General features: G+C 37.0%; 1 protein-coding gene across 5 annotated transcripts in view; it reads right to left on the reverse strand.

Annotated features, from left to right (window-relative positions):
• Window positions 1-15,531, reverse strand: part of LOC111142405 (ankyrin repeat domain-containing protein 12) — a 128,511-nt gene that overhangs the window by 14,566 nt on the left and 98,414 nt on the right. For all 5 annotated transcript variants that reach the window (XM_022495472.1, XM_022495470.1, XM_022495471.1 and 2 more), the window contains one exon: window positions 5,103-9,823. In XM_022495472.1, the coding sequence (XP_022351180.1) occupies window positions 5,103-9,823 (4,721 nt within the window). The remainder of the gene's footprint in view (window positions 1-5,102; window positions 9,824-15,531) is intronic.

Here is a 15,531-nt window from a genome sequence, read left to right on the forward strand (position 1 = left end):
GGATGGTCTTCCTTCCTGACATCCACTCTTAGAATCTCCCTGTAGGGATCTGTGTGCTGGTACTCATAACCACAGTAGATACCAGGATGTGACAAGTCTTCACAGTTTTACCTATATTTTTCATTATTCTCCCCCAGTTCATTTGTCTTTTGGGAACCTGACCTACAGTTTTATTTTTCTTCCTTTGACTTTCTCTGGAAAAACAGCAGCATTCTGTCTAAATTATGAGAAAAATATGTGCTAGAATGACAAACACTTAAGCTGACTTTGGAGGTGTTTCACTACATTTCTAACAGGTTCTATAAATAGATCACACAACCGTGGAGAGATCAATTCAATAAAATGACAGCTGACAGAGGAAACAAATGGAAAAAATCATATTGGAACCTATTAAAAATAATGTAGTATAAAAGTGATTTTTGTTATTCTGGCTTTTCATTACTTTTTAGAAAAAAAGTATTGAACAAATGAGTTTCAGTCCAGTAAGCTCAAAAGCACAGCCTTTTATGAACAAAAGGTGGGGGGTTGCAAATTAACTCTAATAAATATGAACCTTAAGGTTATTTTGAGTGGGATAAAATAATGATAACCTCTTAAATCTATAAAATGTTTTAACATTTTTAATGGGTTATAACCTGTACTATTTCAACCTGCTTTGAGGTAGGGTTGGTATTATGGTTTTATGGATGTGAAAATTAAGAATCAGAGAAGGAATTATTTAAGATCACATAGCTGCTTTGTAGTAAAATCCAGACAAACTTACGTATACTACCTGGAAACTACTGCTCTTTCTACTATACTGTGCTGTGTGTTTCTTTAATAATTCTCATTAAAAACAAAAGAAAGGGGCGCCTGAGTGGCTCAGTTGGTTAAGCGGCTGCCTTTAGCTCAGGTCATGATCCCAGGGTCCTGGAATCGAGTCTCACATTGGGCTCCCTGCTAATTGGAGAGCCTGCTTCTCCCTCTCCCTGCCGCTCTGCCTACTTGTGCTCTCTACCTCTCTGTCAAATAAATAAAATCTCTGAAACAAACAAAAAACCCTTTACTACACTAAGAAAAAATTCTCAACTCTAGTTACAGCCCTTTCTGAAACAATATTTGATATAACTAAATTCTGATTTAATCATAGCTGTATCTCCAGAATTGCTGCAAGGGGATTAAACTTGTATTATGTCACCTTTGAAGGAATATGAAAAGGTAATCATAAACACAAGCACACATAACATATATACAAATATGTATGTCATACAAACAGGCAAGTGCTAAAAAGGCAACCTAATATGGTTTATTAGAATTGTTTTTAGTGTGGGGCACCTGGATGGCTCAGTGGGTTAAGGCCTCTGTCTTTGGCTCAGGTCATGGTCCCAGGGTCCTGGGATCGAGCCCCACATCAGGTTCTCTGCTCAGCAGGGAGCCTGCTTCCCTTCCTCTCTCTCTGCCTACCTCTCTGCCTACTTGTGATCTCTGTCAAATAAATAAGTAAACTCTTAAAAAAAAAAAGAATTGTTTTTAGTGTAATAGCTTATAAAAGTTTAACTTAAATGGGTTCTTCACAGTTTTACCTATATTTTTCAAGCCTACAATATAACATACTTCAGTTAAAATTTCTTACCCTTTAAGGGGAAACAAAAGAAACAACAAAACTATTAGCTTTATAATCTTTAAGTTATTAACAAATTATTTTGCTGAAAGAATTTTAAAAAATGACAAACTTATTTACAACTCTATTCTTTTAAATCTACTATTATTGCTTACTACTAGTAGGGTAATGTAAAAATCTGACTTTTTGATCTTCTCTGAACTAGGTTTTGAAAAAATAACACACACAAAGGCAGGATGTCAAACAGTATAGAATAGCCTAGGGAAGCATTATATACGGTAATAGGGTAATAACTACAGCCAAGCCTAGAGAAGTATGGGAGGGCCTGTAGACAATGATGGAAAGTTTTTCTACAGAAAACTGGGAGTCTATCTAAAAATGTTTAGCCAGATAGTCACAGAATCAGATCTGATTTATGTATAAGGCACCTGGACAGTAAGAAGGCTAGCTCGACAGAAGAGATTAGAATAGAACCTATAGTAGATGTTCAGAATGACTGTTTTGCTGGTTTCTGATATCTAGTTAGCACAGTGCTTAGCAAATGGTTATGAGTTATTTGATTATGCAGTACTTTGAATATCTGATTATGCAGTATTCACATATGTGAATGAACAGTTAATGGAGCTAATGTGGTACATACACAGCAGTGGTAAGAGACAGAAGAAGGAAGTAAGATGAATGAACATGACTTAGTGACTGATGTGAGGGGAAAGAGGTGAAGGTTGAATTTTGGGTTCCTAGCCTGGGAAATTAAGAGTGCAGATAATGACAGTAACTACATCAGAGAGGGCAAAAAGAACACTTTTGAGATAGGATAAATTGGTTTGGTATTGGACCTGATAATTACATGGATATTGTAGGACATGCAGGTGATGTTCAGAAGAAGCTAGAAACAGTTACGGAAATCAATAGTGTACTCACAGCTAAAGATAAATTTGGGACTCATTCTATAAGAGATAAATAGTGTCCTAGCCCTTAATCAGATTACAGGCAGACATGTGAGCAGTTGACTATGATATCATAGTGAAAGTATGAGGAAGACACAAACAATTCTGCTTTGACAAGATTTTGCACAGAAGTGACAACACAGCTGGAAGAAAGGCAAGGAAGAGAACAGAAAAAAAAGCCTGGCAGGAACAGTATTTCAGGCAGAAGGAACAGCACTAACTACCAAGAGTAGCGAACAACAGATTTCTGTTGAAGAGTGAGTGAAATATGGCTGAATTATTGGGTGAGTTTGGAAGTTGTGAGGAAACGAAGCTGAAGGGGTAGATTGGGATCAGATTATAAAATAAATGGTTACAACCAGGACTAGATGTGGATTTTAAGCTGTAGGTAATGGGAAGACAGCTAATCACAGCTAAGAGACTTAAGTAGGGTAATAGTTTTTTATTATTGGGGTTTTTTTTTTTTAAGTTTTATTATTTAAGCAATCTCTAAAACCAACGCAGGACTCGAACTCACAACCCTGAGATCAAGAGTCACATGCTTTTCTGATTTGAGCCAGCCAGGAGCCCCTTTACTGTTTTAAATAGGATATATATTTCAAAACAAAAGAGAATGCTGCTGCAGAAAGAGAGTAGGAAAAAAAAGTGGTGACAAAGTTGCTGCATGTTCTAAGTGAGGGATGATGACGAGGGCCCTAAAACAGGGCAGTGGTGGAAGTTAGAGTTAATGGAGAGAGTTCTAAGGTAGAATAGATAGAATATGGTAACTGAGAGGTCAGTACTCTGGTGTCATCACTAATAAATAAAGATTTGCTTCTGAGACAATGAGAGATAAATCATTTCTTTTGGTCTTTGGGAGTCTAAAGTTGGAGTGGATACTTGGCGCATGGTTAGAATCCTCCTTCAGGAATGAGGCACTCAACCCCAGCTCCCAGGAGTGCTGGAGGTTGAAAGCTCTCTGGAGTTCCTCTCAAGAAACTGGCAATGGGAACCCTGGAAGGGAAGACAGTTGGTGTGCCCAAGGTCATGTTCCCTCCTTAGAGGCAGGCTACATGTCAGAAGGGCCACCCCACTCCTGAGTTCCAGCTGAAATGAATGCTGCAACTACATTTCAGTTCGACTTTTTGCTCTGCTGAATTGCAGTTCCTTCACACGGTTATAGGTATTGTTCCTGACTCACCAATAAGCTTTGCGCAGAATCTCAGGGCCTACTTCCTGGGGAACTAAACCTATGACAGGTATCTGCAGATCATATAGGTAATGCTGCCCAAGAGGCATGTACATCTGATTCTGGAGGTCAACAGAGATGACATGGCTAAGGTAAGAATTTTAGGGGACTAAACTGACATGTGGAAGATTGCTGAAACCACAGGAATAGCCAAGACCACAACGACAAAAAGTTGACTGAAGAATGATTCCTAGGGAACTCTGATGCTTAAAGGGTAGGTACAGGAGTCATTAAAAGAGAGAGAAGAAGATATGTCATTGAGGCAAGGGAACCAGAAGAGCGTACCATCAAAAAACTAAGGAGGGGCCAGTTTTATGAACAAGATGGTCACAATGTCAAATGTGACAAAGATCAAGTAGAAAGAAAAAGAGGCCAACAAATGCGGCACCACAAGCTCACTGGTGATCTGTGCATATGGTTTAAGGGATAAATAGGCAGTGATAAAGAGAAAACATCAGGCATAGACTACTCTTCAAGAGTGTGGTAGTAAAGGAAAGAGACAAGGAGATCTTGACAAACTGGCACAGTCACAGGGTAAGTTTTTTCTCCCCAGGATGAAGGAGAAACAAGTATGTTCGGAGTGGGTGGATAAAGGCCAACTGAGAGAGAATATTAAGAATACACCAGCAAGAAGAGGCTCAACAGAGGAAAATTCCAGAGAAGATTGTTCCAGAAGCACGTGTAAGTGAGTTACCTTTCAGCGAAATAAAAGTGTACCTCTTTTGGGATGAAGGAAAAGCAGGTAAGGAAAAAGAAAATACTGTAGACCAGTGCTGATCGATAAGGTAGCCGCTAGCCACACATGGCTATTGAATGCATTTACTTTGAACCGAGAGGTACTATACGTACACCAGATTTCCAATACTTAGTACAAAAAAAAAAAGGAATATAACATGTCTCATTCATAAACAACTTCTCTACACTGATATATTTTGAAGTAGTTATTTTGAATATACAGGGTTAAATAAAATGTTAAAATTAATTTTATTTTATTTTTTTTTTTTTAAGATTTTTTATTTATTTATTTGACAGAGAGAGATCACAAGTAGACAGAGAGGCAGGCAGAGAGAGAGAGAGAGAGAGAGAGGGAAGCAGGCTCCCTGCTGAGCAGAGAGCCCAATGCGGGACTCGATCCCAGGACCCCGAGATCACGACCTGAGCCGAAGGCAGCGGCCTAACCCACTGAGCCACCCAGGCGCCCTAAAATTAATTTTACCTGTTTCTTTTTACTTTTTAAAATGTGGCTACTAGAAAAATTAAAACTACATAAATGACTTGCATCATACTTCTACTGGACAGCAGATGCGTGTCAAGTGACGTTACTTACTGTGGGAATGCAAATCTTGCTTAAGGGGTTTCCATCCAGGAGATAGGATCCATTAAATGTCACATACTCATCATAATACTGAGGTGCTTGAGGAATAACACTACACAACAGTTTGCGCTTTTCTTCAATTTTTTTCCGTATGTGCAAGTATTCAAAATACGGATTCGCTCTCTCTGAACTGTATGGCTGAATCTCATCTAGTTTCAGAGAGTCTACAATGGCTGCCAGAGACTGCTGAGTTTTCTCTTTTGCTTGCAGTAAAGAGGGACTCACTTGCACAGGCTGTGGTACACGTGACACTTTCCTTTTCCGTGGGTGGTGAATCTGAGGGTCATCTTCTTCAGTCAACCTTATTCTTCCTCTAGGAGATGAAGATTCACTGTCTTTTTCTGAGAATAGTGTACAGCTAGCAAGAATCTGTTTGCTTTGATTTGTCACTGTATTTGCTTTGTTTCTAGTCATCCTTTGAGGGATCTGGTTTTCAGTTTTATCGTCGTCAGCATTTTCTTCTAATTCTACTTTACCTATTTGACCATATTTATGCATCTCTGGTTGAGCCGGTTGTTGTAAATGGTTTTCCAGACTTGATAAAGTGCTTTGTTGTGATTCTTCATCCTCCATGGAAAGCAAACACTTTTCACCTTCAGGGCAATGTTTTGGATTATCTTGTTCATTTAGGTTTCCTTTTGGCATCCCTGTACTCATTTCACATAAATCAGAATCACATTTATCATTCAGGTGAGTTAAGACCAAACTCTCCAGTTTGTTTTCTTTATCATGTGAAATAACCTGAACATCAGAAGTGCTACTTTCAACCTCATGACCACTGGAAGACTTGTACATTAGTTTGCTAAATGTATAATGTGTATTTAGCTGGGAAGAGGCATCACTTCCACTAAAGTCTTTTTCTGATGGTAATACAGACAAAGTATTAGCCTTTTCAAAATTTGATGATGCTTCTTGAACAGTGCTTTCAGAGTACACTGGGACAAAGGCATCTGTCTTTTGGACATCTGTTAGGACAAAAGTATTTTCCATTTCTTTCGTAGATTCATTATTGGTATCTAAAACAGAATTCATAATTTGGACTGCATTTTTCTGTTGTGCAATACCCGGCTCTTGATTGGCAACATATGATACAGACATATGTTTAGAAACAGATTCAGCATCTGAAAGTGATTGGCTGTGGAAAGAGCAAGGTTGCTGTGAAGGCAGAAAGGACGCTGGGTCCTGAGCACAAGAGTTTCCTGGTAGTTCAGTCTGGTGCAGGGATAAAAAATCTGTGTTCTGTTCTTTCAGTATTTTGTTTTCAGAATTACAAAAACCCTGAACAGAAGAATCTTGATCAGGTGCACTAGAATTTGGGCAGATCAAGTCACCGGTGCTTAATGACTCCAGTCTGTCATTAGGTACCTCCCATGATTTATTTTGGATCACACAAACCTGATTAGATTGCTCTAAATGCATAGGACTGTCCATTAAAGTGCCCACTGGAGCAGTACTCTTGATAACATTTATATCAGCTGAAATGTATTTGCTGCTTACAGATCTAGTTGGAGAGGCAGCAAAACTGGAATGAATGTTAGACACATTTGAAAGTTCTCTTTCAGGCACATTTGAGGGCACCTCAGATTTGGGAGAAAGACAAGTATCTCTTGGCACAGCTAAGCCACCTTGACTGCTTTCTTCTGATATTGTTTGGAATTGTTTTGTATGTTCACAAATGACAGATGGCATACTACATCTTCGAACTTCTATAGTTGGTCTCCCCTCATTTATAACTAGTTTAACATCTTCTACAGAAGATGATCGGAGATGGGATGTTGGAAGTCGGCTTGTATATGGTGGTTTAATCCGCTCTGGAAGTTCAGCCAAACTATCTAATTCCCTTTCATGAAGGGCAGGAGATTTGGCAACTGGCAAAAAAGGTGACTGGGAAAAGGACATTTGGGAATCTGAGCCCTCTAACATAAAGTCAGAGTCATATTCAACTGGAGGCCTGGGGGTTGTCACTGTGGTATGGCAGGAATCTTCTGAACTAGCAACCGAAATCATGGATACAGATCTGGAGCTGAGACCTGGCTTTTCACTTTCTGATCTAGGAGATCTGTTTAAGCTATTATCTGAAACAAAAGATGACTTCCCTAAATTTGTTATATTTTTGGCATCAACAGATTGTGATCTGTTACTTACGACATCTTTAGACTGTTTCTCCTTGGTATAAGCATCAGTCAACTCTGAACTCTTTGACCTAGTAAGTTCTTTATTTTTGGACTCAGCTAGTGAATGCTTTGTTTTTTCTTTATCTTTCACTTTAAGTTCTAAACAATTCCGATTTCTCAACCGCTCCTTTTCTTTTTGCTTAATTTTTTCCTTATGTTTTTTGTGCCACTGCTCTATTTCTAGGTCTTTAAGGCTTAGCATTCGTTCAAAACTTGTCTGCATTAAATCATCATTCACTAACCTCTTTTCTTTAGGTCGAGTATCTTTAGATGCTGGTGAGGACTTAAGTTTAGGCTTATCTGCTTCAGATTTTACTTTGAGTAAACTATTTAGTTGAATTTTATCCTTATGCTTGTCTCGTTCTTTGTATCTGTCTATGTCTTTATCTTTTTTATCTTTTTCTTTTCCATCCGGCGTTTTCAAAGGTTCATCTTTTGTTTTTTCTTTAAGGGATAAAGTTTTCTCATGTTGTGCTTTACTACTGTCTGCTATACTTGACTTCTTCTCTTCCTGGAAGTGTTTGGAGTTAGTTATATTTACGCCTTCTTTATCTCTAGATTTTTCCTTTTTATCTACCTCCCTGTCTTTTTCTTTATTTTTGCTCTTTTCTGATTTAGTATAGTCACTATTGTCTGCTTGTTTGTTTTTTTTTTCTATCAAGTGCTTTTCTTTGTTTTCTGCTAAATGCCTCTCTTTTTCAGGTTTTTCTTTGTCATGTTTTCTATCCATCTTTTCTCTACTTTTCTCTCTATCATCAGTTTTTTTCACAGTGGTGATATTTTTTATCTTCTCTCCTTCTTTGTGGCACCGCTCAGAGTGATGTGAATACAACCTGTCTTTTTCTTTTATTCTGTCAACACAGTCACTAAGATCTAACTTGTCTTTCTCTGACTTATGCTCATGTTTGGTCTTCTTTTCTTTTTCAGAATTTTTTCTTTCAGTCTTCTCAACATCCTTTTCTTTAGTCTGAAACCGCCTCTCAGATTTTTCCTTATTTTCTTTTATATGCTTTTCTTGTTTTTCCGTCTCTATTTCCTTTTCCATTGAGTGTAACCCTGTAGATTCTTCACTGGCATTTGTTCCTAAAGAACTGCATTCTGTTTCTTTATCTATGGGTATGTTCTCTCTTTCTTCTTTTAAATCTTTTGTTTTTTCTTCCCTGAAAGATTTCTCACTTTCCTTTTTAATCTTCTCTCGTTCTTCCTTAAAATTCCTCTCTTTTGAAACATGTTTTTCCTTGGTTGATTTATCTTCTTTTATGTTTTTTTCCAATTTTGATTTTTTTTCTGTTAGGGACTCATGCTCCATATTTAAAAACAGATCTTCAGTCTCATCACTTTTAAAAAAGTTCTCTTTCCAAAATTCTCTATCAAATTCTACACTCCGCTGCAACTCTTTAGCACTATCTCTATTTTTGTACTTTTCCTTTTCACCTTCAATCTCTTTTTTATGCTTTTCTTTTTCCCTCTCTTTATGTTTCAATTTATGCTTTTTTAATGTTTTACCCTCTTTATCCATTTTTTTCAGTGTGCAATCTGAATTTTCAAATGTTGGACTATGATCTTCATCCTTTACTTTGGCATTTGACTTTTCACCAAATTCTAAGTGAAAATCTTTCTGATGTTTATTTTTTTCCTTGTGCTTACAAGATTTTACACTTGAACTTTCTGGCAAGAATTCAGATTCTGTATTATCATACCGAACAAGATCAGGCTGTAAAGACATTTCAGAACTTCCTGGTGATAAACATGTTTTACTATGTTCTTGTTTCAGTGGTGTTGACTGCTTTTCACTTAGTCCACAAGAATGTTTAGGAGATTTACCTGTGGAGATATGAAATAAATGTAACGAAGTATCATCTTTCGGGCTAAAAGATTTTCTAAAATTCCCCTCCTCTCTGGTCTTTTCTGAGCAATCTAGTGCAGTATTAACTGTCAAGTTTGTTACTCTGGTATTTTCTTTCCCCTCTTTTTCTTGCTTCAGCTCTTGGTTCTCTTTATTTTTGTTCTGGTTCTTTAACTTTCTTTTAACTTTGCCTTTCTGTTTATGTTCACTTGAAACTCCATATTCCTTTTTGGTTTGTGTATCAGAATTTGAGGTTTCAGGGACAGAACATGGAGCAGAAACCTTTTTATTCTGAAGAATTTCTTCATCTGAACTTTCAGAACTTGAATACAAAACTCTCGATGGCTTTTGTTTTTTACTTTTAAATGATTTAGGATAGAAAGCTTTCTCCTGTTTGGTAAATAAACTATTCTTTTCTACTTCAGCTTCATTCTCTTTTCGTATCTCTTTCCTAAGAATATGTCTGTCATCAATCATTCTATTTATTTCTTCATCATCATCATCTTTGAACTCATATTCATCAAGAGCAGATGGAAGAGGTGCTTTACTCGGAATTATCTGTTTACTTTCACAGATGAGAGAGTCTTTCTCTGTCTCAGAGTCAATATTTTCATCAACACTGGAAGGATTTACAGACCGAGCCTCTTCAGAATCTAGAATAAAAAGAGAAAATCTGTTGTTGGTCAAGAGACAACAGCCAGAAAAATAAAGCTGAGAGAAAAATATAGCATATAAAGTAACTATTTCAATTCAGAAAGAAAATTTTAGAACTACAATGAAAAAATGCTTAATAAAACATGTAAGAACTCTGCTGTAGTATTACGGAAAACCTTTATAAAGAATCTGCTTCATAATGAGATCTCTTGACACTTCTAAAAGCACATAGTATAATTAATTCAGAATTCATATATCAAAGATACAGGATATAAAAATGCATTAATAGAAAGCAGAAAATCCAGGACTAGATTCAGGGGAAACACTGGCTATATAAAATTTTACATATATGTACTTTTTTTCCCCCTGGAATGTTGAAATAAGATTCTCTGATGCAAAAAAGATTAAGAACCACTAACTTAAGAAGATTAAGTAAATGTCACATATTATCTTATATTTTCAGAATTTTTATGAATAAAATCAGCAGGGAATAATTCTCACAAAGTATAGTAACTTATATAAAGGCAAATGGTTTTGCCTACACAAGACACATGACTGTCTGGTCAAAAAAATAAAGACATGTATCCCCCAATTATATAATCAAGATTATAACAGATAAATTCAGTACATATGTAATCTGAAAAAAGCTACTATGTTCCTTAATTTTCGTATCTATAATTCAGACTTGACACTAACATACACTCTAGTACAATGGGGGGGAAATAATGGGCTCAATTTCTACACATTTTTAAGTACATGAAAATTAACTTTAACTGCATGGAAGTTCAATTGCATTCAAGTTGTATACATGTAGCCAAAACATGCCAGATTCTATTTCACTATATCATCTTTTCTTTTTTAAAGATATTATTTTTAAGTGATCTCTACACCCCATGTGGGGTGCAAACTTACAACTCCCAAGAGTCACATGCTTCAATGACTGAACCAGCCAGGTGCCCCTTATATCATTTTTAAGAAAAAGATTTTTTCTTCTTCCTAGGTGGGCATCTTTTCTTAGTTGAAATGTATGTTGGGCTTCATTCTGAAAAGAAAACCCAGGCTTCTAACTAAAGGTAAAGAGAACAGGTCTCTGACCAAGGAGGAAACACCAAACTCACTATAAAAATGATAAATTTGTTAAGTATTTATTAAAAGTTTTTATTAAAATTATAAATTTAATACATCAAGCTTCCTCTAAATTGATCTAGCCCCCAAATATTCTTCTCACATAAAAGTTCAAATTCCAGAAGCATTTTGGGGCATCTGTAAGTTACTGGGCACTGTATAGGAGCTCTGAAGAGGTCACAATCTTATTTTTGGAGAAGAGGAATATTCTAATGAGTGGTATGGTTATACTGACACATGGTATAAAAAAGAGGACATCTATTTTGGGAGCAGTGTTTATTTTGGTCCCTGATTAAGTGACTACAAGGATATGTACTTATGCAATGGGTGTTATTTGCTATTGTTAATGCTTTATTTGTAATTGCTCTTGAGAACTTATCTCTATGTGTAGTTTTCCAGGATTTAATTATGATTTATGTATAATTATTCTATTTATATTGTCTCTCATTACGTGATTACTTTTATTGGAAATTAGGAATGATTTTTTTCCTTTGTATATGCCACAAAACCTCAGTTCTACACTAAGAATCAGACTTCAATAAATATTCTGTTTCATCAGGCACATAGTGTTAGGTGCGAGGGGGTGACAAGATGTAAAGACAGCCCTGCCCCTTTAACAGTTATACAACCCGATAATAGCTAAAAAGGCAATAGATACTAGGTCGAAAGGGTACCCCTGGAAAGCAGTCTGCGTGGGAGAACTAGAGAAGGAAAGCAGGATTCTCAAAGAAGTGGCACTGAAGTTGAGGCACAAAAGATGTATAGGGATTTCAGGGCAAGGAAATTACTGTGACATAAGCAGATACAATTACAGTATATATACCATTTTACATATGGCTTTTTTCCATTAAACAGATCACATTTTCTTTTGAAATTAAAACTTCATTACTACTTCTACAGACTGCATATTACACTGAGTTAATTTGTAATCATTTAAACTGATCCTTTTACTGAGGGGACATTCAGGTTGTTTCCAATTACTTGATATTATAGATATTTAATAATGCAGAAAAAATTTTTTGTATGGTACTTGAAAATAGAAATATTATCAATTTGTGTATGAAAAAGGAAACGAGAAATGCCATCAAAAGAGTATCTGTACTAAAAATTTGCTGGAAGAATTATGGGTGATTTTTATTTTCTTATTAAAACTTTTTTTTTTAAGATCTTATTTATTTATTTGATGGAGAGAGAGACAGCAAGTAGGCAGAGCAGCAGGCAGAGGCAGAGGGAGAAGCAGGCTTCCTGCTGAGCAGAGAGCCCTGTGCAGGGCCTGATCCCAGGACCCTGGGATCATGACCTGAGCTGAAGGCAGACGTTTAACCAACTGAGCCTCCCAGGCACCCCAAACTTTTCTGTTTTCCAAATTCCTAGCATAACAGATATATTATTATCAGAAAAAAATTTTTTTTTTAAAGTTCACTAATAGAGGGTATGCCTCAGTGATTCATTCAGTCAGTTAAGTGTCCAGCTCTGGATCTCAGCTCAGGTCTTGATCTCAGGGTTGTGAGCTGTGCTGAGCCCTGTGTTGGGCTCCTTGCTGGGTGCAGAGCCTATTTTTATTTATATATATATATATATATATATATATATAGTTATTTAGTTATATAGTTATATATCTAGTTAACTAATAGGTATAAATAACACATCACTATTTTTTTTTGATTACTGGTGCGGCTTATTTTGCCATGTGTTTGTATTTCCTCCTGTGTAATGTCACTTTATAATTTCTTTAGCCTACTTTCCTCTGGTCTTTTGCCTATGCATATTAATACGTTATTTAATACATTAAATACATTACTTAAATCATACCACACATACAATCTCATGTATGTTTTATTATATCGTAGTGCTTACCTTGAATATATACATTCAAGATTAAATGCAAATTCTTTAAGGGAATTATACATATGTGTACCCTAAGAGATGTAAGGTTTGTCATTTGTGTTCCTGATTCATCAGTTGAAGGTAATTAAGCAATGCTTTCCAACCCAGATATACTTTTTTCCCTACAGTTCTTTTTCAAAGACTACATTTTTTAAAAAAATTTTTATTTATTTACTTGACAGATAGAGATCATGAGTAGGCAGAGAGGCAGATGGGGGGGTGGTGGTGGAGGGGAAGCAGGCTCCCTGCTGAGCAGAGTGCCTGACTCGGGGCTCAATCCCAGGACCCTGGGATCATGACCTGAGCCAAGGACAGAGGCTTTAACCCACTGAGCCATCCAGGCACCCTTCAAAGACTGCATTTTTAAAAGCAACAACAACAACAAAGTGTAGGTTTTAAAGTGAGAAAGTTAGGTTGACACTAATTAGTGTCCATGAGGAGTGTGGCATTACTACAGTGAAGGAATGTAACCTGGCTCTGGTCAAGGAGTTGCATGCACCCACTGGGCTCGCTCCACTGCAGGGTGGTCCTCAGCAGCTGGTGGCAATAACCCTGCACTGCTCTCATGAAGCTGGCGAGTGTGATCTCAGCAAAGGTAGTACACCTCCATGATATCATTTCACTTGCAGACCAGGCTGAAAAATCTCTTTTCTTCCCTAAGTGACCCCTAAACCTTTTGATTTAACAGGAACACAGGGCTGGTCTTGCAATTACAGTGTGGAAGTCACTTTCAAAAAAAAAAAATAGTAGGTTTTGCCTTTTTTAGGAGGTGATCACTTACAGTGAGAAAATCACCTAGACTCTCCAAATCCTCAAATTCTTGTAGTCGAATGGCATGGCTATCATTATACTGTTATTTTCCATTTTGTTCCAATCTTTTAGTCTTTAATTATCTACTTAAATCAGTAAATTTGAATTTGTATTTAAAACACATATCAGGGGCACCTGGGTGGCTCAGTGGGTTAAAGCCTCTGCCTTCGGCTCAGGTCGTGATCCCGGAGTCCTGGGATCGAGCCCCACATCGGGCTCTCTGCTCAGCGGGGAGCCTGCTTCCTCCTCTCTCTCTCTGCCTGCCTCTCTGCCTACTTGTGATCTCTGCCTGTCAAATAAATAAATAAATAAATCTTAAAAAAAAAACACATATCAAATTATTTCTGACAAAAAGTTCCTTTGTTGATGTTTGGGGCACCTGGGTGGTTCAGCTAGTTAGATGTCTGACTCCCGATTTCAGCTCAGGACATGATCTTGGGGTTATGAAACTGAGCCCTACATTAGGCTCTGTGCTGAGCATGAAGCCTGCTTAAGATTCTCTCCCTCCCTCTCTCTGCCCTTCCCCCGAGCTCATTCACATTCACTTGTTCACTATTTGAGAGAGAGGCAACTATTTGAGAGAGAGGCCTTGGGGTAGGGCCAGTAGGAGAGGGAGAAACAGAGTCCCTGATGAGGAGGGAGCAGGAGAACGTGGGGCTCAATTCCAGGACCCTGGGATCATGATCTTTGCTCTCTAAATTAAAAAAAAAGTTAATGTTTATCATCTCAAACAATTTTATTTGGGAAACTAGTAGGGAAAATGAGAAATACAAAGGTTAAGCAATCGTTCAAGCATTTAATTTTTCATTAAAGCGTTTTCTTCTCCATAAAAAAATGCTAAATAATATGAGAAAGGTTAATTGGTTAAAAACACTTAAATACATTTGAAATTTGCCCTTGTACTTCTCAAGGCATGTTTAGATATTTGCAACAAACACTAGTGACAGTTACCGAATAGTTAAATGTCATCTGAGGTCAATATTATCCTTAGGCTTGACTTTTTCCCTACTGAGGCTACCACACATTTCCATCTTTTCTTGTATGGTATCCAAAAAAGGGGCAGCAAAACTAGCACATGTGACCAATGCAGAGAGATGATAATATATAAATTCCTCTTTCAAAATCTCTCCAAAACCACCAATGTGCATTTGACAAACCAATTACATCACAAGTCTAGTAAGAAATTCAGTAAAGTCTGGACTTTGAAAATGTCTAAATTATAATAACTTTTAGGAAACATATAATTATTCTAATGTCACATATATTCTCAGAGTGGATGATAATGATGATATAAAACTAAACACACCATGACCCTAAAATTTGAACTTATAGTGAAGTTCACATTTCTACTTTTCCTTAGAGCTTCAGATGCCTAACTTGGACATTCTTAGACTCCTTCCAACCAACCTAACTCAAAACTGAGGATGTTCAACTCCTTACTTTCTCTTCCAAAGCTTTCCTTTAGCTGCTTAAAGCCACTATTTCCCACTTCTGTAGCATACCTATCAACCCACTTACTCCAACTGAAAACCTGAGCCATTTCTAACATTCTCAATTCCTCAACTTCCAAAATTAACTGTTCAGAGTTTCAATCTCTGGACTATCTCTTAAATCCATCTTCTATTCCCCCTACCACTGTTCCAGCTCAGTTTCTCATCATATTCTGCCTAGATCAGTTATCACCTTAACCACAATGTGGCCAGCATTACAGAACATATTATGTCTCTTCTCATCTGAAGGCTCCCTACTCGAGGATAAAATAAAAACTCCACAGATGATGGTATGAGACTTTTGAAAATCCAAAACATTATCTCTCCTACTACCATTTATTCATAACAGCAATTAGTATTCCTATTTAAGAGACATATAAACAGAGTCTGAGCCA

Source organism: Enhydra lutris, unplaced genomic scaffold (genome assembly GCF_002288905.1).
Source record: "Enhydra lutris kenyoni isolate GAN:26980312 unplaced genomic scaffold, ASM228890v2 scaffoldscaffold8, whole genome shotgun sequence".
In the NCBI taxonomy this organism is placed as follows: domain Eukaryota; kingdom Metazoa; phylum Chordata; class Mammalia; order Carnivora; family Mustelidae; genus Enhydra; species Enhydra lutris.